The sequence below is a fragment of the Phasianus colchicus genome, chromosome 4, assembly GCF_987193195.1.
Source record: "Phasianus colchicus chromosome 4, bPhaCol1.hap1.1, whole genome shotgun sequence".
In the NCBI taxonomy this organism is placed as follows: domain Eukaryota; kingdom Metazoa; phylum Chordata; class Aves; order Galliformes; family Phasianidae; genus Phasianus; species Phasianus colchicus.
In genome coordinates this window covers 20,917,847-20,942,134 of record NC_143439.1, presented here as the reverse complement: position 1 = coordinate 20,942,134, position 24,288 = coordinate 20,917,847, and the positions used below count along the sequence as shown (strand labels likewise).

Sequence of the window (24,288 nt, the reverse complement as noted above, 5' to 3'; positions counted from 1 at the left end):
GTGATGCTCTGATGAAAACAACGCTCTCTGAAACACGCTCTCCCTTCCTTCAACCTTTTTTCCACCCCTAGATTTTCTCTCTTCCCCTTCCCTCAGCTGAATGGTGAATCACCACCATCTGACAGTCCCATGTTCACAGAAAGGCAATTGCTGGCTGGCTGTTCCTGTGTAAATCATCTAAACCTGTAAATTTGCAAGCCATCTTCACACCTTTGCAAGGTTTAATCCCATAAAGGTCTGTCCAAAACACTCTTTCAAAAGAGGCATTTTTTACTGCATAGGAAGCAACTCCATCAGCAGATAAAGCAAATGTTTTATTGCTCAGACATACCTCCAAAAATATCTATAGGTTGCACAACACTTCTTCTTCACTGCTGCTGATTTCCTCCTACGCCCCATGGCAGACGCCAAGAACTTTTGTAACCTCTGCCCCACTGAATTCTGAAGGCAAAATGATGAGGTACGACCCAAAGATGCTTTTGTATAGGCAATAAATTAGTCATATAGTTTGTATAGGCAATAAATTAGTCACTATGCTTATTCTCTTGCAAATAACTGGGAGACAACTATCCTAAGTAGCAATTTGAATGCTCAACAAGGCATGCTTAGGTTCTAACAGCTGTACCTTTAGATACATACCATTTGGTGCTTGATGTAAGTCCTGAGACTTCTTGAATTCTGGTTCAGCAGTAATTTTAGTATCATAGAATCACAGGACCATTTGAGTTGGAAGGGACCCCTAAAGGCCATTTGATTCCACCTCCTGCAGTGAACAAGTACATCCACAGCTCCTTCAGGTGCTCAGAGCCCTTCCAGCCTGACCCTGGCTGTCTCCAGGGATGGGGCATCCACCACCTCCCTGGGTGGAATTTCATGACTCAGATCACACACAAAGGTAAATTTTAGCAGCTGGATAGGAGAGATAGAAACCTCAGGCTATGGTGAAATGATCTGGATCACTAGAGGGCAGTAGCCAACCCCTAATCTCCCCAGACTTGACCACAAACCAACACACACGGAGCAGGCGAGGGACAGTGACAGCTCGTCCATTAGAAGGCTGTTTGGGAAACGGTGTGTGCCAGAGGTTTAAAGCAATCAGCACAGTGCTTCCACACTTCTACACACAGTGCTGGGAAGATTAAACACGAGCACAGCCTTTCCAAGTGCATATACTGGGGCATGTTGTATATGAATCTCCCTGTTTGCTACGAGCGTTAATCCTTTCTACATTAAGGTTTTTAGTTTGTTTGTTTGAATGTGTCTACAACACTGCAGAAGTTCATACCTTATATATATAAAGACCAGATATATCATTGCCTCAGCAAAACTATGCCTGAATGATAGAATCACAGAATGGTTTGGGTCAAAAGGGACCTCAAAACCCCCTCAGCCCCAACCCCTGCCATGGGCTGGGTGCCCCCCACCAGCTCAGGCTGCACAGGGCCCATCCAACCTTGGACACCTCCAGGGATGGGGGACTCACATCTCTGGACAGCAGTGCCAGCACCTCACCACCCTCTGAATAAAAAATTTCCTCCTCATATCTAACCTAAATCACCCCTTTGGCAGTTTGAAGCCTTTCTCCCTTGTTCTATCACTATCAGACCACACACAAAGTCCATCTCTCTCCTGTTTATAGTCTCCTTTTAAGCACTGGAAGGCTGCAGTGAGGTCTCCTTGGAGCATTCTCTTCTCTAGGCTGAACAAGCCCAACTCCCTCCTTTGAATGGTCTAACAGAGCTCCTTACCCTCTTCCTACCTGACACAACAAATCCCAAATCAGACCCTGACTGAGACAAACATGAACTGCAGCCTGCCTGGATCCTGGATCAGAGCAGCACGATCGGAGTGCTTCTGCCTCAAGCCCTCTAAAGCTCAGACCCTACCCATGGATACACCCACAGCACACTTCAGAGAGCTTCACCAAGGCCTTCTGGTGGATAGAAATGGACTGACAGAAAGGGCAGACAAATCAAACTGGAGCCAAAAGCCATCCAAGTGATGAGACAGCCCAGAAACACACTGCTCCAGGACAGTAACTGTGCCTCAAGTGAAAGCGATAGCCATGGTTTGTAGCAGTGCAGCCCTGGGCAGAGCTCACAGATTGCACTCAGGGCTGTGCTTCATAGAGAGGAAGTTTTGACCCCAGCATATGTGACCTGTGTACAATGTCCTTGAAGTTTTCAGGTTTGTGAAGAAAAGACACCATGATACATGGTGTCGTGGACACGTTTGTTCTTCCCAGCTTCCTGACACAGTTTTGGAAGGCGGGGAGCAGCACTGATCTGCTCAGCCTTTGGGAAGTAAGAGAAGCCAAAGGCTGACCCACGGGGTACTGCTGTGCTGAAAGGAAGCCCATCAAATCTCTATCCCACACGTAAGCCTCAGTGCTGAGAGGTTGTAATAATGGCTTTCTTGAACTACGGCATCTCTCAATTAGTGGAATACTCAGAATTCATACATCTTTCACAGGGGTCCGCTATTCCACTTCAGCTAGAAAGAAAGTCACCCGCAGGAGTTATAAAAGACTCTAGAGGGAATTAGGCTCTGAATTCCCATTGAATTAGCATTGTTTACACAGTAGTCAGAAGTATAATGGTTGTTAATGACTCTTTAATGAGTCAAGTTATAATGCAACATGTGGTGAAGCACAATAAACAAAAAGACCATACTTTCTTCCCATTTATTCTGCTTTACACAGGTGCAGAAGCCCTGAATCTAAATGAGTTACATCCCATTCAGAGTAGAGTAAAAGAGCTGAATCTGTAATTTCAAAAATTTTAAATATGTTTCCTTCATGCCAAACCAAACCGGGAGGGAATTACCTCAGGACAACTCAGAAGCACGGGATGGCTGAGGTGGGCAAAGCCCTCTGCCCCAATCCTGCTCAGGCAGGGACACTCAGAGCTCAGGCCCCTTTGGGAGCTCTCCCAGGAGGAGACTCCGCAGCCTCTGGGCAGCCTATGCCTGTGCTCTGTCACCCATACAGAAGCAGTGCTTGATGTTCAGAGGGAGCCTCCTGTGCTTCACTTTGTGCCTGTTGCCTCTGGTCCTGGCACTGGGCACCACTGAACAGAGCCTGGCTCCACCCTCTCTGCGCCCTCCCTTCAGGTATTTATGCGCATTGATGAGATCCCCCTCAGGCTCTTCTTCTGTGGGCTCAGCCTGTCCTCCAGGAGATGTGCTCCAGCCCCTAAACGATCTTTATGGCATTTCACTGGATTCGTTCTGGTATGTCCAGGTCTCCTGTACTGGACCCAGCACTCTAAATGTGTCCCCCCAGCACTGAGCACAGGACAAGGATTGCCTCCCTCCACCTCCTAACTCAGCCAAGGATACTGTTGGCCTTCTTTGAGGCAAGCGCACATCAGTGGCTTATGTTCAACTTGGTGTCCACTGAGACTCCCAGATCCTCTTCTGCAAAAGCTGATTTCCTGCCAGTCCTCATGAGCATATATGGGTGCCTGGAGTTGTTCCTCCCCAGGTGCAGGACTTTGCACTTCTCTTTGTGGAGCTCCACGAACTTCCTGTCATCCCAGTTCTCCAGTCTGTCCAGATCCCTCTGGATGGCAACAAGACCCTCTGGTATATCAGCCACTCCCCCAGTTTTACCGAGGATGTGCTCTGCCCCACCATCAGACCATTAGTGAAGATGTGGGACGGGGCAGGCCCAGCACTGAGCAGGCAGCATCCATGGCCCTCCTCCATCTGCCAAGCAGAACACTCGGGTATAACCGGCACAGCCTGCACTATGGGGCTGTGCTGAGGGGAAAACTCTCACCTTGCAGCCCACAACTAGAGTGGACGGGTAGATATTTTATTATCATATATAACCCATTATACGTGGGTTGCTCCAAAATTAATGCCTCTTATTTACATTGTATTTCTGTGGAAACTCTGTAGGTTGCTTCACAAGTAATGCTTCCTATTTATTTCCATGGAAACTACAAAAAAGTGCACAATAATGTTATTTAATAGTGCAAATTCTCAGCTATAAAACAGTCTTTTTCAACCCAGATACCACCATTAGCTCTGCATTTTCACCAAAATGAGCAAGAGCCTGCATGCTGCACTCATGACAATTCGCACCAGCAGAGGTGACTCGTCAATATTACTGCTGCCGAAAAGCACCACCCACCACCTCTTTTTGCTCACACCCACCGTTTAGTCTCCAGAAATGTCCAGCAAGTGTCATTGGGTGCCATTTTCTTCTACGTAGAGGGATTCAGTGACACCCCTTTGCTTCACATGTACTTCCATGTCAGACATCGTTCTGTCAGAGTGCCCTCTGCTGCCATCTGTCACACAGCAACAAACTAATGGAATATTGATGGGAAGGTTCAGCCTTTACTGCCATATCACCAATATCTGCCTCTGGCCTTGTGGGCCAACATCGTACAACAGGAGGCATTACTTTCAGAGCAGCCCTTGCATGTACCCACATGGCCACTAACGCAAGGCACGCCTTGCACACGCTGCCTATCTGCTCCCAGCACAGCACCAGCACTGGATGTGCTCTGCACAAACAGCGTGGGCAGCACCAAGCAGGCTCCTCTGTGCACCACTGCAGTCAGGGAAACCCTATGGGTCTCCGTGCAGCACTGAAGGCCTCTCCCAGCACAGCACACAGCACACAGCCTGAGCTGTGCCATAGGAAAGGAAATCCAATGGTAACAGCTGTGTCAGGTGTTGTGCGATGCGCGGCTTTGAGGGATGTGGCAGTGCTGGCTGCTCTCATCAATGCCCATGCATTTTTGTATAGGATTCCCAATCTGTTAGCTATACGGCTACGTTAGGAATTTTATTGCTGATGCAAAAGCAGCAGTGAAGAAGATGCTACAAATTACAGGCACGTGTTGGAGAAAGCTTTCGAGGTCGCAGGACCACAGCTCAGCCTAAGGGCACGCAGCTCTGGGCTGACACGGGCTGCAGGAGGTGGACGGCGTCTGCCAGCAGCAGCACCAGCAAGAGCGTGTGCCCCAGGGGCAGCTCCGTCTGCACCCGGCACGGGGACGGGAAAGGGGAAGTCACGGACATCCCCGTGTCACCTCGTTCCATCCCGGGGCGGGCCCAGTGCTGCATCCCGTCTGCAGCCCCCGCGCCACGTCTCCCGGGGCAATGTCCCGCAGCCGTGTCCCAGAGCCGTGTCCCGCGGCCCGGGCCATAACCAGCGTCCCCGGGTAACAAGCGGCCCCGCAGGTGCCCGCAGCTGGCGGTTAACACAGACAGTAAGAGGATCAACTCCGTCCTCGCTCGTGGAGAAAAGGAGAGAGGGGAAACCCCCCCTCTCCCCCACCAGCCCCCCGTTTGGCATTCAGAGTTTGGTTAATTTGGATGATAACGGTGTGCATTTAATCCCATTGTACGGCACTGAATGTAGCGCAACGCACCCGGGCGGGCCGCCGGCAGCGCGACGCGCGGAGCTCCCCCCGAGCCGCCCCCGGAGCCGTCCCCGAAGGCGCGACTCCCCCGCCGCCCCCCGAACCGTCGAAACCCCCGAACCGGGTCCGGCTTCCAGCAGCGGAGCGAGCCGGGCGCGCCCCTCCCGCTGCCGCGCGGCACCGGACCGGTGGCTGCGAGGGTGCGGCGCGGGGCGCACGGCCGGCGGGGCCGGGGGGGGGGCGGCGGGGCGCGGGGAGGCGGCGGCGGCGGCGGCGCGGGGCCCGACGGCGGGGCGGGGTGCGGGGTAGGCCCGCGGTCGGGTCGGGCCGGGCCGGGCCGGGCCGGGCCGGGCAGAGGAGTTGGAAGCCGTGTGCGCTCGGCAGCGCGGGGCGCGGGCGGGCGGCGGAGAGGGGAGCCGAGAAAGCTGTGAAAATATGTTTGCGGAAAATAGACAATTGTTGGATTAAACGTATTCAAGTATGAAATAATGCCTTTTTGTGTACAACCCCTCGGCAATGTGAGCGTACAAAAGTGCCCTGTGGCCGTTCCGTGCTCCCTTTGTGAGCTGTGCGCGCCGCGTCTCCACTTGGCGCGGTCCGCGCGGAGCCCCCCTTTAAACGCGATTGTTTCTTTCTTTCTAATGACATTTACCGGATCAAAACACGCTGTTAATTCGATCAGAAAGCTTTACTCCGGCGGACAATGCCACAATAATTTCTCCCGAAGTTTGTTAAATTGACCAAAATTAGGCAAATGAATGGCGGGTCTGTCGGCGACCCCGCTCGCAGGTGACGGCGCACAATGCGCTCCGGGCCAGCTGCGGGCCCCGCTTTATTTGCCCCTCTTTTCTTCGCCCCGCATTATTAAAATTTCGGCCCGATGCGACCATTCACGCTCCTCAATGGCACATTTTCCTATAGGATAATAGGCTACAAATTGGGCCTCTCCAGCGCGGGGCGGGGGGGCCCGGCCCGCGGCCGCGCCGACACAAAAAACGGCGTCGTGTGCCAAAGGCCGCCCGCAGCCGCCCGCGGCCCCGGGGGGGGGGGGGAGCGGGGCGGGGGGGCGTGTGCCAGCCGAGGGCCCACACCTGCCGGGTGCCCCGCCGCACGGAGCGCCGGCACAAAGCCGCGCTGCCAGCGCTCATAAAGCCGCCCGTGTCACCGCGGCGCGTGAGAAAAGCCGGCGAACAAACGGGGCCACTCCGGCTCCGGGGACTCTCCCCGCCGTCGGGCGGAACAGCCTATTAAGGGCTTACTTAATTACTGTAATGACTCTGGACAGGCTTCACGAGGCGGTCAGCGCGGCCCGGCGGGGCGGTGCGGTGCCGCGGGGAGGTGGTGCCGCGCCCCGCACGCCGCGCCCGACCCGGCCCGGCCCTGCCCCGCTCGTGGGCGTCACGTGCGGGCCGGGGCGGGGGGGGGGAACGCGGGGGAAGCGGGGGGCGGCCCCCCCGGCCCTTCTTTCCCTCGCCCTCGCCCCTTCCTTCCCGCTCGCCCCTGATCTTTAATGCATACATTCCCCGGCGCGGCGCGGCTCGCCCTAATCCTCTGGGCTCAGGGGCCCGTGGGGGCCCCGTCCCCCCCAGGCGCGGCGGCTTTATAAGCGGCCCCGCGGCGCTGCCCCGCACTGCCGCCATGGCCTCGGGCCTCAAGGAGCGCAGGGTGAGCGCAGGGCCGCCCGCACCGCGCGCCCCGAGGGTCCCCGCCGCGGCCCGTGACGCGCCGCCTGTTTTGCAGAGGACGCCCGTGTCCCACAAAGTGATCGAGAAGCGGCGGCGGGACCGCATCAACCGGTGCCTGGCGGAGCTGGGCCGCACCGTGCCGCTGGCGCTGGCCAAGCAGGTGGGCGCGGGCGGCGGGGCGGGGCGGGAGGAGACGGGACGGGACGGGACGGACGGGGCGCGGCGCGGCGCGGGGCCGGGCTGACGGCGCGGCGCATTGCAGGGCTCGGGCAAGCTGGAGAAGGCGGAGATCCTGGAGATGACGGTGCAGTACCTGCGGGCGCTGCATTCGGCCGACTTCCCCCGCGGCAGGGAGAAGGGTAGGTGTGGGCGCGGGGGGCGCGGCGGGGCGGCCCGGCCCCGTTCCCCGCTCCCCGCTGAGCGGAGCCGCGCCCCGCCGCGCCCCGTCCCGCAGAGCTGCTCTCCGAGTTCGCCAACTACTTCCACTACGGCTACCACGAGTGCATGAAGAACCTGGTGCACTACCTGACCACGGTGGAGCGGATGGAGACCAAGGACACCAAGTACGCCCGCATCCTCGCCTTCCTGCAGTCCAAGGCGCGCTTCGCCGCCGAGCCGCTCCTCGCCGCGCAGCCGGAGCCCGACGCCGCCTTCCCGCCGCCCCCCGAGCGCCCGCCGGGCCCCGCCGAGCCCTTCCCGTGGCCGTACGGCCCCCTGCCCGCCCCCGCGGCCCTGGGCGGCCCCGGGCAGCAGCGCGCCGCTTTCCTCCCGTCCGCGCAGGGCCTGGAGCGCCGCTACCTCGGCTTGCTGGGTCCGCCGCCCCCCGGCGCCTTCGGGCTGCCGCCCGGCCAGCACCCCCCCGCCGTGCTATAGGGCCGCGGCGCCGCGGACTCCACCTGGACGGCGCCGGAAGAAAGCTGCGGCCGCGGCCCCGCGTGTCTGTGGGGAGCTTCCTCGGCTTCCCCCGGCACGGAGCAACGGGGCGCGGCGCCTCGCCCCGCACTGGGCACGCATCGCCCGCGCCGCGGCTCGGTGCGGGGCCCGGAGCGGGGCGGGCCGAGGAGGTGCAGAGCCGATCGCCCGCGGGGCCCCCCCCGCGTCCCGGTGCGGGGCTGCGAGCCGGGCGCGCCGCTGGATGACCGCAGTCCGTGAACCGTCCGCGCCTCTGCGCGCGGGCAAACGGGCTGACGAACGGAAGGACGGACGGACGGACGGACAGTTCGCCGCCGCAACGCGCCGTGCGCAGAGCGTGCCTCCCGTCCGAAGTGCCGCCGTGGAAGAGCGGGGAAGGGCCGTGCGGGAGGGAACAGCTCCGGCCCGCGGCCCCGGGCGCCCTCGCCGTGCTAACGGGACACCGCGCGAGTTGTGCTCCGAGCGTTGAGCGGGTGTGTGACCCCTTCCTCCCCTCTGGCATTGTAGCATTAAAGATACAGTGTTTCCCTGGACGTATAAATTATTAATAGATTCATTTCGGGCACTGTTAACCAAATCAGACAGAACTTCCCCGGCTAAGTAGATTTTCTCTCTGGGATTAGCAGAGGGCCACCACGGACAAAACTGCCGTCATTTACATACAATTTTGCCAACTCGCACTGGCCCGTGACAGTCTTTGTATCTCGAATGTTGCTATCCGGGATGTTTTTTTTTGTCCTCTCCGTTTTCATTTGGCCGCGGAGGATAAACCCCTCCGGCTGCACAATGACCCGGCGATAAGCCTCCCGCAGCCCCGCACACGCGCCCCTCGGCCCCACACCACCCCTCGGCTCATCCCCACCCGCCCCGGGTGCTCTGCAGCTCACACTGACGCAGCTGTCACTCACCTGGGCAGTAGCTGAGGTTACGCTCATCTCTGCAACGTTGTGTTACTGAAAACGTCTCCAACTCACTGATTTATCGGAAGGATTTATTTGAGCTATTGCAGGAATAAACCACCTCCGGTTAGGTCACAGAGACACACAAGCAGCTTGCATCCATCCACTCGACATTCAGAGTTTACATTCTGAACAGGCCCACAACCAGCAGGAACGTTCTCATGTCATGCTTATTTCACTGTGAAGCAGGTTTGTGAGCTGAGTGCCCATAGCACAGAGCAGAGTGCTTCCTTCTTCCCATGGTTTTGCAGCAGCCCTCGTGCACAACCACGGCTGCAGTGCTTCCCACCCTCGGACACAGAGCCCGTGCCACAGAGTTGCCCCTAAGTTGAAGCAAGCAGAGTAATTTCAGGATAATTTGTCAGCTGATGACAAGGTTCTTTTTATTTGACTTTGGGTACCGCTATGACCCCTTGTCCCACAGCAGCAGAATTCCGGTCGGTCTGTGACTCCTGGTGTCCCTGCTCCATGGGATGCCACCACACTCCTGGTCCCCTACAGCACAGAGGACGCCTACCTGTGCCACCTACTGCAGGGAACTGCTTTAGCACGGAAGTTGGACCCGATGATCGCTTGCGGTCCCTTCCAACCCCTGCCATTCTGTGGCTGTGATTCCACCAGGGTCACACTGCTCGCACCAGGAGAGCATAGGGTCTGTGGCAACTGGGTGCAAAGCCCTCCCTACCCACAGCAGCTTCTTTCCCTGCTGCCTCGTTTGGATCATTAGTGCTGGAGCAGTGCGCACTTACCAGCAACTCACCTGCAAAGATGGTCTGTGGGAAGGAGACCTCCCAGCTGACCGGTGTGTGTTTGCTGAGCAGGAGCTGCAAGAAGTGGAGCTCACAGATGTGCCTGCTGTGTCCATCCCCTCTGACATCATCACATTTATTTCTAGCAAAAAGAACTGCATTTTAATACATACACAGGTTAAAGCTCTGATACCTACCCCCATGCCACACAGTGGCACATTAAACCAAAACTCCTAACAAAGGTGAGAGACAGCAACATCACATACACCAAATGTGAGGAAAGAGGAGTAACTCAGGAGATTCCAACTCAGAATACCAAATCCAGTTGAATGTATGAAACATTTTTAACATTCATCTTCACACTACAGCGACAGAAATGTGCAGTATATCTCAGCAGCAGTAATGCAGTTAGTCAGGCAAATAAATACTCTTTCTAGAAAAATTTTGAAGTTTCAGAGATATGCTATAAAAGTTTAAAGGCAATTTAATTTTTAATAACTAATACATACCTAAAAGTGCAGTCCTCTTCTAGGAAATGAGTATGTAATAATAATAATAATAATAATAATAATAATAATAATAATAATAATAATAATAAAAGCCTTCCTTACTGAGGGCATCTTGCAAGGGAACAGGGAACACGTGTTGGGGTCCACAACTCAGCCATTAATTGTTTGGTGAACATTGTGGTGGCTGAGGGCTGAACCCAGAGCCTGTGGGAGGAGTTACATCCACTCACACTGCAATCCTATATTTGGAGACTCACAGTCACCCAATGGCTCTGAACTCAGCTATGAACCTCAACACACACCCACATTGTCAGCCCTTGAAAGGTGCAGGCATTTAGAGGAGGATACAGCTCAACCCAAGCCTTCCCAGCCAACCTTATGGCAGGAAGTGCCTTCAGTGGCTCAGCAGCCTGTGGCTCCTTCTCCCTAGCCCTAGGCTTAGGCATTCTTCTAGGAAGCTGAAGTCTCAGGCTTGAAGTCTTTGAGGCTAAAACCTGGGTCCTCTTCTTTGGGAGAGCACGTTCATAATCTCTCTGTCCCTATGAAGCCACTTCTGTTGAATTCAAAGGAAACAGTGTACCCTGGTTAGCCCTCTGAAAGGCATAAGGTGACTAAGGCTTGGGCTCAGGACATCAAATAGGAGACTTCCAACTTTGAATTGCAAGCATGAAGTTGAGCTCCAGACAGTGACAAGGTTGGGGTCCTTTCTCCATCCAGGGAAGAGGGAGGGAGGACTACTGCCCTCACACCAGCATACTCCTCCCCTGGACATGCATGTGCTTTGGGTACCATGCAAATGAATTGTAGTACCACAGAATCATAGAACCATTTGAGTTTAAGGAACCTTTGAAGCCATCTGGTCTAGCTGCCCTGCACTGAACACGGACACCTACAGCTCCTTCAGGTGCTCAGAGCCCCTCCAGCCTGACCTGAGCTGTCTCCAGGGATGGGGCATCCACCGCCTCTCTGGGCAACCTGTGCCAGTGCTTCACCTCCCTTAGTGTAAAACACTTCCTCCTTATGTCCAGTCCAAACCTCCCCTCTTTTAGTGTTAAACCATTTTCCCTTGTCCTGTCACAGCAGACCCCGCTAAAGAGTCTGTCCCCTTCCTTCTTACAGTCCCTTTAGATACTGAAAGGAGGCCCTACATACACATCAAGCCTATATAGGATCTCTGCCACCATTTAGTTGGATTCAGTTTTGTTTTTCTCAGCATTTCCTAGTAGAGTGTGCTGATTCTTTGCTTAAATGTGGGTTTGCTGGAGCCTCATAACTTCCCACGTATGCTGCATTAGTGCCATTCCAGAGGATGAATTCGCAGAAATCAGCCTGCAAGGGTCAGTATTTTATGGCTAAGATACAGGATGGATCTTTTTGTTAATTTTTCCCCCAAAGTAAAATGTCCACCTGTACAACCTTACTGACTTAGAACAGCGACATCACCATAGCTGTGAGTGAATGTTAAGGTGTAGAATTTTGCTGTCAAAGGATATAGGACAGAAACAATTCACCTTTACTTCCAAATCCACTGCTGGGTTTTCAGGACTGAGATCTGTAGAAAGAACAACAACAGTAAAACCTACAGAACAAACCTCACATGACTTCACTTTCAAAAAGAGAAAATCTAACAGGGATCAATGAGATTCATCAAGCACAGACTACACATTTTTACAAGCCTTTGGAGAACCTGAAACAATATACATTACATACAACACAAATGTATATTGGAAAGTTCTAAGGAAATCAACCAGTCCTGCATGTTCCACTATAAAACCTCTTTTTGTAGAAGGATGTAGTAATAATTTTCTTACATCACACACTTTATTCATACATTACCTTCTCGTTTCTTTAAAAAAAAAGAGAGAGATTAAAAAAAAAAACAAAAAAAACCCCACCTTTTATTGGAGTTTTATTACTGAAAGTTTTGTAAATCCTGTTTGATGCCTGGAGAAGGAGGGAAAGTATTTGGAAAAAGAACAAGACCAGAAGTACATTTTTTGGTGCAGAAAGCCAAATAAAACCTGTTAGATGGCTACGATGCATGAAAACAATTAAATGTTGCTAAAGGATACCAGTGCTTAAGTTGGTTACAAATTACTGTCTGCATGAAACAAACAAGCTACTTGTGTACATTCTGGACCAAATCCTTAACTCCTGAAAGCAGACAAAGCTCTCTGGAGAGCCCTGAAGCTAGAGCTGTTTCCATGAGGAGGAGGCATGATGGAGCTGCCTCAGCACAGACCTTACCAAACAGGTAAGTGATCCATATTTCGGTGGCTCCTGGTGCTCAATTTGCTAATTAAGCCACACAGCCCTGTGTTTGCAAAGGTGTATGGAAAGTAAGTAACCTACCTTGGTCCTAAACACTCAGTTACTCTGATGGTGAAAGTGAAGTCATGTGCAGAACAACTGCAGAGCAGGCCCTACTGCCTGCTATACTGAAGGCATGAACTGTTCCCCCAAGAAGAAAAGATGACACAACTAGGCAAAATAATCTACTCTCTTACATGCACGTGCAGGATTCAAACTAACTCTGTGAGGCCAAAGGAACCCTCTTCTGTTGTGAGGAGGCTCCCAGCAGCAAAGCAGCTTGAATATTTCACCTTCTCAAATCAATCTGCTGCTCCGCAGAGCAACGTAGCCACTCCTTCTCAGAGAGCTCATTTTCTTAGTCACATAACATATGTTACATACAGTCAGTAACTGTCTTATTTTCAGCTTTGCTTTAAGCTCTCAGAAAGAGTTTCTAGCACCTCTCCACAAAACAACATAGAGTATTGATATGACCCACAATCAATGGACAGGGGATATAAATAAGATGTATAAATGATGTAGCTAGAAGCATAGGCAACTGGGAGAATATAAAGGCTGTTATTCTTCTCAAAGGAATATTCTAACTTGCAGCAGTTCTGAAAATTATTTTTTTTGCTTTTTGTTTGTTATAATTTTTTTTTTTCCAAACTGGATTTGCAATTAACTTGCCTTTTCAGACTGAGATGAATTTTGAGAGCATGTGGTCAATTTCATCCTCTTTTAGCAGGAAGCTGTGGAGATTTGGGATGGATTGAAATTCAGCTGCCAACATGCTTCTTAAAGACTCTTCAAAGAGTCTTCTAGTCACCATAACTGCAAACAGAAAAAGAAAAAAACAAGATAAATTATTTTGGGAAAATGACAATTATATTCTAGAGCACAAAGCCCCATTTAGCACCTCATCAGAATTGCCTTATTGTAAGGTAAGGATATAGCATGCCTGTAGGTCCACCGATAGGATGCTGGTGAGTTTAATTCTTTACCAGATAAAAAACAAACAAACAACCAAGGATGGGATGAGACCAATGGGATTTTTTCATTCAGGTTCTTTAAAAACTTATTTTGTCACAAGGCAAAGTCATACCATAAAGGAAAAACCTTTCAGTGGTTTGCTAATAGAAGGATGTACTAAAACTCGTGAGCAGCTGATTTTAATCAAGCATTAAATGTCTTGAGGGTAGAGGTGCAAGAGTGAATTAATCACTCTAAACTCTTTTTCTACTCCAGAGGGAAAAACAGGCCTTTCCAGTGGGTGATTGACCAGACCAATTTCAGACTTTCCCTTAAAATGAGCTGATGTGTCTTGGAACATGTCTCTTTCCTTCTTTTGAATCAAGAAGGAATGCAGGATCAATAGGTCATATTCACATATATAGGCAGGGGAAAAAATCAGGGCAGCTGAATCCCACCCTTACTGCTGCCTGCCACGTAATCTTACTTATCTGCACAGGTATTTCAGAGGGGCTATACTTCTCCATGTTTCATCATGAGAAGTTCAGCTCAGTCTTCAGCAGCTTTGCCAACTAAAATCTTTCTCTATTTCACCTGCAAGACTTGTTGCTCATTAAAAAAAAAAAAAAAAGTCTCTCTTCTTGTGTGTCTGCTATGCAGACTGAAGGTGTAGCAAGTGAATCTGATGAACTGAACAGCTCACAAATGTTTAAGGCTACCCCAGAGGCTGTTTATCCTATGACAGATGTTTCTATTGTACTTGTTGCCTGTACTGCTAGAAGAGGTGGAAAAGGTGGGAAGAATTTCAGGGGGGGAAATAACGTCTTTTTATTATTTTCCTCCAGCAAGCACTATTTCAAACAAAACCATCAGCCACTCAGTGAAAGCCAGCGTACCTTTCTCCGTAGTCTGGTTGTCAAAATACCACACTCAGAAGCTCCTGTGGCACTGGTTTACCTTCGAGATGCCTGCATGACAACAGCTATGGTACTCCCCTCCCATTCTTACACATGGTCAAAAAGAAGCAAAGGGCTTCAGGAACTCTATGTATGAACAACCTGCACACAGAATCAGAAAATGCTTATTTTAAAGTACGTACATAGTAGAGGTTTGCCAGTGGCAATAGGTTTCAATGGAAGCCAATTCTTTTCTCTCTGTGTGAGACACTGAGTGGAGCTCCAGGCAGAGCATCACCCAGCATGGTTTTAGCTTATTTTTAGTAGGATTTCTTCAACAGAATGCACACAGTGTTCTGAATGAGACACTAGGAGTTAATTTCATCTAAAGCTTCAAGCTTCTTTTTAACTAATGGGTCAAGTTTATTCAGAAAGTTTGAATACCTCTAAATTGTTTGGGTGGAAAGGACACTGATGCAGAAACTTATAAACAAGACTGCCTGGTATCAAGCTGACACAATTTCTCCTCGTCACATAGCTTCCACACTATTTTACACTAATCTCAAGCTAACAGCTGGTCAGAATTTATGCCAACAGAAAGAGTAATGCAGTTGGTGGTACAGAACCTGCAAGGATTTGCACACAGGTCCAGCCTTATGCACCTGGCTGGCTTGATTTTATGGAGGGCTGATCTCCCTCAGGTTTCAGAGGAACTGGTAAAAAAGAGGTGGAAGTAAATTGTCAGTAACATGGGGATTTCAGAGGAACTGGCAAAAAAATAAATAGTGGTTGCAACAGTGTGTTCTTCCAAACTAAGAAAGAGAATTTCACTTGGCCTTGAAAACAGGCTGTAGCAAGACTAGTGGCTACAAAACTGTCATCCACACGCTTGGAACTGAGACCTTAGCTACAGCCCTGAGCTTTCCAAAACAGGTTTCAACCCAGGGGAGTGGAAGAGCAGCTGCTCTTCAAGACAGGACAAGGAGAAATATTGTTGCAGGAGCAAGACACAAAGTATTTGTCCACAAGAATTCCACTGGTGCTGCTCTCTATCTGGCCCTGTTTATCTTCCTTCTGCTCCTGTGTATTTCTTCTCTTCAGGCTCAGATCCCAGGCAAAGTAGAGATCTCTCATCAGAGACCAGGCAGCCCCTTTCTGAAAGAGAAAACACTTCCCGGTTTGATGCGACTTGTCCTTGCAATTACGATTTCTTTTGTGGACAACTGTATCAATTATACCCTCAGTAAACATCATAGGTAAGCAAGAACTATTCATTACTGTAATATCTGCCAGTATACTGTTGGGATGCTTTTCTTCTTAAAAGGCAGGCACAGGTATGGCAGTGCTGTACGAGAAGTGCTCAACAGAACAGCAGACCAGTGGGCTGTAAAACAGCTGCTGAAAGGACGAAGCATGTCCAGGTGCTTCAGTGCACAGAGATACAACCAATCTCTGCCCAGGGCGTAACCACAGTCCGGCAGGGTTAAAAGGGAGGCTGGCCAAATCCATCCTAGACCTGAAAATCTTGAAACACGTAAACCCTACATGCATCAGATGAAGAAGGCAGAAAGAAAGGTGCCCCCTAATGAGTTTTTTTTGCGCTTGGGTGAGCGAAAGGGCTGCTTCAGGAGGCTAATAACTGAAAACCTTCCAGGCTTTTGTCCGGAGAAATGGCAGGCACTTTCCATCCCTTTGAAAAAAAAGAAGGCCTTTCGGAGTCTTCACGAGAGATGTGGATTTTAAGGGCGACCTTAGGTCATACAGAACTAATCAAGCGAAAACAATAAGAAAATTAGACTGACAGTCAGCAAGTATCTGAGGACTTTATCAAAAAGAATTAGGAATGGACAAATTCACTGGGAGCAAAGGATCAGATCTGCAAGGTGGCATTGTGTGGTGGGATTAAATTATTTATTCATTGTTAATTTATTTATTTATGTATGTGCAAATGACCTAGCTGCTGCAGGTGCTGAGGAGTTTCTGAAAAGGCCCAGTTTTAGAGCCAAGGCTAAAATATTGGTCCATTTAACTCATTCTTTCCCTTAAGGCGATCAAACAGTGACTTTTATCTAGGAGATAGAGGAGGAAAACCATATGTGTACTGGGAATGATGCGGGGTCTGAGCAGCACTAAGTACCCAAGTATTCCAGCCTCATTCAAGAATGCTGTGCAGTTTAATGTCCAGCAAATTAGCAAATGAATGCTTATGTCAATATGTGAAAAATCCCTAGTTGGTTTAAACAGATAAAAAGCCTCTTGGGAAATGGCAGAAAATGCAGGCTTTCTCTCTGTCTTTTTTTAAAGAAAGAAAGAGAAACAGTACTTAATAGCTTTTCCCCAAACTTGCAAAAGGTTGCAGAAAACAACTGTCTACAGGGATGCTCCATCTTCTACATGCATGAAATATTTCCCGTGCCGCTGCTGCAGAACTAGAAGAAGCTTTTGCCAGGCACTCTTTGAATGACACATTTGCTCTTCACAAGAAAACAGTCACAATCTGGGACAGATACAGAGCCTCTGAGGTGTCATCCTGCTGTCCCTTTCTGAAAGGTGTGGGAAGCCAAAAGCCTTGGAATGGGTCCGTCTTTCCATGTTCCCCTGTCATTATAAAATCAATCTTAAAGATGAAATCCATACAGACCTCTTCTTACCCCTTCTATAATTTTAACCATTAACAGGAAAGGGCAAAAATTGTCATCTCATGTTTCCCTTGACCCAGCAGAGCAAAGCCACAGTGGGGACTCTGTGTAAGACATGACCCTGGGGAAAAAAGGAACATGAGATCTCAGCATGGGGGTTGGAGCCAAGAAGTCAAATGTTTCGAAAATGACAGCACCACATCAGTTAATGCCATCTGATAAGGGAGTCCTGCTGGGTTTTACGTCCTTCGGCAGGGACATACTTGAAGGTTGACTCCAACTGGTAAGGAAGATTTCTCCTTAAATCCAGAAATGGGTTGTAGGTATTTTGGCAGGACGATGAATTATCTTTCCTCAGAACAATCATCAGGAGCTACTGGGGATAACAGAACTGCTCGACAAGATGGACAGAAATCTATGCATCTTGAAACAAGACAAGCAGGTTTGTGTAGAATGCTACCTTACATACTTCAGCTTTGCTCTTATTTCTCTTGTCTGAGCCATTCTTGTGTCCTCTTCTCAAAACACAGCACTCTTTATGCCACTTGGGAGTAAGGGGTAATAACAAGAAAAATAAAAGGTATTCTAAAGAGCAAACATCTTTAATAATACTAAATCTAAAACACTGCCTCCAATTAAAAGGTCAGGGAAAGAATTTCTCAGACCAAGCCAAAAACACAGGTTATGCAGAAAGTCAGCCTACAAACAGCTTTCCTTTCTCCCTTGAATGCTAATGAGTAAGGATGAATTTGCCTGATATGAACACCAGCACATCACAAACAAGCTATCACTTACCTTCTGCAGCCTGCTGGGACATGCTGCAATCAGGAGCTTGCTGAGCTATGGTCTTACTACACAGGCTGCCAGGATGCCTTACTGAAAAGAGAATACAAACATACCTGCTCAAGTTGAGTCAGATGAAACTGTTTACTTTGATTTGATATAGATTAGATGATCTTTTCTGCTCCATTAAAAATCTAGTCTGCCAATCTGCTAAGACAAAATCTTATAGTCCCCAGTTTTTAAAAGCTTTTGCACATACAGACAACCACCATAACCTCTCTCATTACCAATTTTGCCAATTTAAAGAAACTAAGCATTCTAATCCCTCCCCATATTTTTCTTTCTCTTTTCCCTTGGTCACGTGGGCATAAAATCTCAACATTTTCTCCAGTTTTGGCCCATTTTTGAAAAAGGCATATCTAGTTCTTACTCATAGCAGCTGAGATATCTTTAGTGAGAACCACTTTCATACCACTGTAAAAGGTACTCGGGCAACTTTGTCAGGAATGCTATGCTCATATTTGTACACAGTATTCCACGTTGCTTCTCCTCAGTGCCTTTGGAAATGGCATGAGCCAAAAGCCGCAGCTGCCTTTTTTCAGAGCCACATAGCACTGATAGCTCAGCCACAAACTGCAGTCTCAGGCACAAGCTGCACAACCCAGCCATCTTCCTGCTCATTATTTCATACAGAGAGAGCCTCAGCTCACAAGCGAAATACTTACTAGTAGTAATAAGGGCACAGTATAGTACTGAATTTCCAAAGACCATCCAATTTGTCTGCATTGTCTCTGGCTTACACTGTCTTAGTTTAAGCACTCATCAGCACTCTTGGCCAAAGGATGCCCAGGAGACATTCCCCTTTGCTCTACACATACGCAGTTGCCCCCTGACTGCACAGCAGCCACTCATTAACTATTTCTGGCACCTATGGCCCAGACTGATTCATGAAGCTGTAGTAAGGAGACTATGAAGACACTAGATAGGCAGATCTAAGCAATAGAATATGGACAAACTAGAGCAGGGAGACCCTGGCACATCCAGAGCTTTCCATAGTTACATAGGCAAAGAGCTAAATTCATACAATTCAACATAAGTCTTCTGGGAATGCCAAGAATTCAACACTTAGCCTTGAAGGGAATCTTGTGAGCAAATGCCCTTTTTGTCAAGTCAATACAGGATATAAAATTACCAAAGGTTTCTCAGAGCTCCTCCTGTGGAAAAGCTTTTCAGATGGACAACAGGACTGAGTGGAAAGTAGAGATCTCATGCTGCTGATCATTATTAAAATCACACTTCTCTAACATTCTGGGTTTATTTCAGTGCTCTCTTATTAAAAACAAACAAGCAAACAAAAATCCCACCTATTTTAAATTCAGAAACCATATGGAGCAGACTGCAGGACACTAAGCTCAAAACTCACTAAGTTCAAAAGACTATGCTACAGTCTCATCCTTGCCAAGGGACAAAGAATGAGTTTATGCGTTATTTCTGCCTCTACTTTCATGCATGCAGGTCAGACATTCAAGCACCTATTGCTTTGGGGTTTTTTAAGATGTATCATGGCTTCACATTGTTTCCTTTAATTCTATCATTAGTTTATGATTTGGATGTACAGAGCCATTCTTCCTAGAGCTTCTCAGCATCCTGGCATTTTTAAAACACAGAAGGTAAAAGAGCATAACTAGCTATTGTACCAACCTTTACGAAAGAGGGAAGGCTGGGCTCTCCTTTGAGCTGGAGAGAGGTGATTCAGGCTTCAGGGAAGTCCTCTCATGAATTCAAGCTGCAACATCTACAGCCTACTTCTTACAGACTCCTGGGACGTTTGCCTTTTCCATGTAAAGGCATTCTGTATATGGATAGGAGTGAAGCCAATGCAAAACTGGTGCGATGTTTTTATGTTCAGCTGGGTGCCTAGATTTTTACAGCTCCTCAATGATTAAAAGGTAGACAAAGTGATAAAATGAGTCTCTTAAGTGTCAAATTTTTGCCTTTTTGATAAAAGACCTTTCCTAACAGATCTAAAGACTTCACTAAAGCACAAGATGCCTTTATAACAAGAAAGAACAACAGATGAAGTGTATTTGAATGGATGGTGATTCTTAGATGGTGTCTGTTAGAACAGTCATCAGCCTGAAGGCTAAGGGCAAAGGGACAAAATGCAGAAGACTGTAAAGAGAAACATACAAAAGCAAAACATTGTGAAGAAAGACATTATTTAAAAATTCCTGTCAAAGCCAGAGAGTTTGCACTAATAAATATATGAATAACTGATCCAAAGACCCTTAAGAAGAGGAAGTTTGGCTAGGCTGATCACTCAGCAAGGCAAATATCACAGCACTAAGCACAGTGCATATCTGCTCTTTTGGGTCTGTTCCATGATGACAGTTGCAGCCTACCATAGGGAAGCAGCTTTAGCAGGAGAGTTGGACTTGATGATCCCCAGATGTTCCTTCCAACTGCAATTATTCTGTGTTATCATGCGGTTTCAGATATACTTTGTATTTTCCATACCACTCAAAATGTGCAAGTGCTGCTCAGTGAAACACTGATTTAGTCCCCAGCTTCAAAATTTGGAGGGTCAGAGCTGCTACAGCATCTTCAACTAGCAGCACATCTATTCCCTGAAGCCCTGTTCACATTTAGTCCTAAAAAATGTAATATTTCAGGTCCATGAGTTGTTTTTCAAATATTAAAACATGACCTTAAATACTTTGTGCAGGAGGAAGGATGAATCCTTAACATTCAGACCGTGTGGCTGCTCACAACTTGTATGTTCTTTCATATAGTATAAATTCTTCTCAACTGTGTCTGAGCTAATGGATAAAATAGTGCAGGGAGAGCTTCCATTACCCAGCAGCCCAGTTCTACTTGGGTGTCATCAGGGAATGAAAGTGCGAATCAGAAAGATGTTTGGCACTCAGTCTTTGTCTCCAGAGGTTTCCTAGTGGTCCTGCAGGATAGAGCTCAGTTTGCTATGAAGATAAGACATGCAGGAAAAGAAGGCAGAGTTGGGAATAATTGTGCTGGATACAACAGAGGCCTCTCAATACGTTTACAGAAGATCATAATACAGACACTCTGCCCCTTCCAGAGACAACGGGCATAATCTGTCTTACACTTGTGTGTGAGATAATGATGTGAAAATATAGAATCATAGAATTTCTCAGGTTGGAAAAGACCTTAAAGATCATCAAGTCCAACCACAACCTAACCAAACTACCCTAACTAACAACCCTCCACTAAATCATATCCCTGAGCACCACATCCAAATGCTTTTAAAACAAATCCATGGATGGTGACTCAACCACCTCCCTGGGGAGCCTATTCCAGTGCTTAACAACCCTTTCTGTAAAGAAGTGTTTCCTGATATCCAACCTAAACTTACCCTGGCACAACTTGAGGCCATTTCCCTCATTCTGTCACCAGTGAGAAGAGACCAGCCCTGCTCTCGCTGCAAGCACCATTCAGATATTGGAAGAGAGCAATGAGGTCTCCCCTCAGCCTCCTTTTCCCAGACTGAACATCCCCAGTTCCTTCAGTCTCTCCTCATAGGCCATATTCTCCAAGCCCTTCACAAGCCTTGATGCCCTTCTTTAGACCTGCTCCAGCACTCCAATGTCCCTTCTGTACGGAGGTGCCCAAAACTGAACACAGCACTCGAGGTGAGACCTCACCAGTGCTGAGTACAGGGGCAGGATGACTTGCCTACTCCTGCTCACCACACCATTCCTGATACAAGCCAGGATGCCATCAGCCTATAGTTTGTATTGATTAGAATCTGCCAGGAAAACAAACAAACAAAACACTAAGAGTATCAATTTAATTAAAAATCTGCCCAGCTGCAATAACTTAACGGCTGACAATTGCTGAGAAACTAATGCAACGCCTAAAGGCGAGGTTTTAAATGCTACCAGTTGGTAAAACTACCGCGGCTTCGAGACGCCCTCAGTTCAGGTCGGGGACACAGCACCTCGCGTGCCGGCACGCTCCTCCGAGGCAGCGAAGAGGGTTTCAAGGCATCGGACGGGGACGCGAGGACGCCGGGAGGGGGCCGTGCTGGCCGTGCGGCTGCAGCTGCAGCGGAGCCGCCGCGCCCCCTGCAGACCCGGCAGCGCCACGGTGGGGAGCGCGGCTTCCAGTCCCGATGCAGCGAGCGGGAACGGCCGCCTGCAACGGCCGGCCTCCCGGCTGCCGCTCTGCCGCAGGGAACCAGCGGTAGGTTACTGCGTCACCCTCGTTTCTACTGTATTAAAGAAAAAAGAAAAAATCCAAGAGAAACTATGCAAAACCTGAATTTGATCTAAAACTCATGGATGAGTAAGAAAGAAGCCAAGCCGTGTGCTTGCCGGTGGTTTAGCCCGAGGAAGCTGTGCTGAAAGGCATCCCCTGGTTGTCCGTCAGCCGCCTTTTCCACCTCGTTGTACAGCTGCCGTGACCGAGGTCAAGTGATATGTCAGTCTGTCAGATCACACAGGGAGGCAGTGGCTCTTCCCGGATTAGGACGATTCCACACGGCCCTCTGAAAAAGATTTGTAACAAATGTCAGCCCCAACTGTCTGCTGCTCAAAGCATATGTTTAAAGCTCTTAGACATCTCAGTCAAAAGGTATTGTAAATATAGGGACAATGCTGGTAAACGCCTCGTTGTGGAGTTTCAATAATGGCAAACCAGGGTCTGGCATGAAAAAACCCGTAGCCTGAACAGGTTTCCTTTAGCGGGGGATCCCTGCTCAGTTCTGCAGCCATTCTGAGACAGCAAAGTATTTCACTTTTTTCCTCCAGCCACAGGCGCTGAGACGCACTGGCTGAGCACAGGCTGGTGAGCTCAAAAGGCAGAGGGCATGAAATAACCTGCCCACAACCTTCTGGCTTGCCAGCATCCTCCTGCCATTGCTTTCAGTGCCTCTTTGTAGGGAAAAGGAAGCGTGCTCAAAATGGTTGTTTTGCTGTGCACTACGTCCAACTCTTTACTCCTGGAGTGCTCTATAAAAACATGGTTGTGAAGTAACCTAAGAACCTACTGTTTAAGATGGGGAAAATTGAAGGTAAGAAGGAAAAAAACAACTTCAGACTGGGCTTGTTGGTAACTACTTAATGAAAACACCAAAAGCTGCCAAGTCTCACAGAGAATTCAGCCAGCACAGCATCACCAGGGAAATGCTATTGCCCTGAAATACAACCACATCACTGGGCACTTTTCCTCTCTGCACAGTCCAACCTCCTAGTTATGCGGAAGGATATGGCTCCTCTCTTAGCTCACATCAGCTTCATGCTCATCCTTTTGAAGTCATGACAACCTGGCAACATAAAGGAGCCAATGGCAGCTATCAAAGTGCTGCCAGAGGTGGAGGGAAAGCAAAGGAGCAGCCCAGAAGAGAAGTCCCAGAGCAGCACTTGGGTTTCCTGTGGAATCATGTTCTGGATTTTTTTTCTCCTTTTGGTCTGCAAAACCCTTTCCCCTCAGGTGAGCATTATGTGATTTTCTTTGCCAAGGTTTTGCACTGCTTCATGAACTACATGACACAGGAACAGGCTCTCCCCTTGGTTCTTCTGTAAACTACTCAGAGAAACTTCAAGTGATAAAGTATTTAAGCTACAGGTCTTCTCACACATTCTAGTTCAGTAAGCAGGGTTTCCTGTTAAAAAGAAACCCAGGGCTGCACCATCACTGTTTCCTGATGCTACTCCATCAACATCTTCCTTTAAGGCACCATTTCTCTCACGGTGCCTTCAGATTTTGCCATTCCTTCTTTGCATAATGCTTTTCTTCATAAATGATACCAAACAGTGCCAAAAGTGGCAGAATTACACCCACAATATTAATAAACATCCCAACGAATCACATAAAACTTGCAAATAAAGGACTTATTGTGAGTATGACAGCACATCTGGCAGTTGTTTTAAACAACTGAGGGTGTTGACAAAAAGTTTCTCTCTCTCTTCACACCTTCAGTTTATATAGCAGAAGATTAATTTGTTATGTGCCTTGAAAATCCCCGACGGCCACTGAATGAATACCGTATTGCCTGCTAACATCTGGGGCTGAGCTGGATTTGGGAAACATCTTGTTACACAAAACCTGTCCTGGTCCAAGGCCTTGTCTGCAAAAGCCAAACATCATGACTTTTGCAAAGCTGTTTGGTTGCACAAGTCATTACTGGGTAATACGTTTAATGTAGATGACGTACTTTATACAAAGGAAATACTGCATGGAAATTAAACCTGGCACAAAGGCCAATGCTTACAGAAGCACTGATACCACTTCCTGCCCAGATCAATTTCTATTTAATTTGAAGGAAAGATTTTCTTTGGCTTCTGGGGAACGTAGGCCTTAATCCAGCAGCAAAAATGACACTGGTGATTGTTTTATGCATAGACTTACAGGTACTATACCTATTTTCTTTTGGTTTTACAAGTAAGGCAGGTAGGACAGATAACTTCCCACACAAAACAGACACTGGGTAAGCTGCCAGCTTCATAAAAATACCCTTTAGATTGGGCCATCT

At 48.7% G+C, this 24,288-nt stretch overlaps 1 protein-coding gene and 2 long non-coding RNA genes across 16 annotated transcripts in view; 2 read left to right on the top strand and 1 right to left on the bottom strand.

The window, feature by feature from the left end:
- Positions 1-6,842: 6,842 nt before the first annotated feature.
- HELT (helt bHLH transcription factor) lies at positions 6,843-7,939 on the top strand. 2 transcript variants are annotated; one of them, XM_031607440.2, is made up of 4 exons: positions 6,843-7,046; positions 7,122-7,226; positions 7,329-7,425; positions 7,521-7,939. In XM_031607440.2, exons 1-4 carry the CDS (start codon positions 7,020-7,022, stop codon positions 7,937-7,939), a joined length of 648 nt encoding a protein of 215 aa, XP_031463300.1. In that variant the 5' UTR covers positions 6,843-7,019. The 2 variants fall into 2 exon arrangements, with proteins under 2 accessions (XP_031463300.1, XP_089996192.1); XM_090140066.1 differs by having other exon boundaries at positions 6,843-7,226.
- Positions 7,940-8,985: 1,046 nt separating this feature from the next.
- LOC116237997 (uncharacterized) overlaps positions 8,986-24,288 on the bottom strand; it is a 37,917-nt gene continuing 22,614 nt past the window's right edge. For 3 of the 11 annotated variants that reach the window (XR_016465905.1, XR_004168849.2, XR_016465909.1), the window contains 6 exons: positions 21,711-22,302; positions 17,790-17,870; positions 14,356-14,517; positions 13,178-13,321; positions 11,707-11,747; positions 9,267-9,828 (listed from right to left, as the gene is read on the bottom strand). This is a non-coding gene — a long non-coding RNA (uncharacterized LOC116237997). The other 8 variants (XR_016465901.1, XR_016465903.1, XR_016465908.1 and 5 more) reach the window with 8 other exon arrangements.
- The window catches only part of LOC116237996 (uncharacterized), a 6,364-nt gene continuing 3,986 nt past the window's right edge, over positions 21,911-24,288 (top strand). For all 3 annotated transcript variants that reach the window (XR_016465911.1, XR_016465912.1, XR_004168847.2), the window contains exon 1: positions 21,911-21,998. This is a non-coding gene — a long non-coding RNA (uncharacterized LOC116237996). The remainder of the gene's footprint in view (positions 21,999-24,288) is intronic.

Excerpts from the sequence above, each read along its gene's own strand:
- HELT (XM_090140066.1), top strand. The coding sequence starts at position 7,020 with ATGGCCTCGGGCCTCAAGGAGCGCAGGGTGAGCGCAGGGCCGCCCGCA. Across the intron at positions 7,227-7,328 it reads CGCTGGCGCTGGCCAAGCAG|GGCTCGGGCAAGCTGGAGAA; the intron begins GTGGGCGCGGGC and ends GGCGCATTGCAG. Across the intron at positions 7,426-7,520 it reads CCCCCGCGGCAGGGAGAAGG|AGCTGCTCTCCGAGTTCGCC; the intron begins GTAGGTGTGGGC and ends CCCGTCCCGCAG.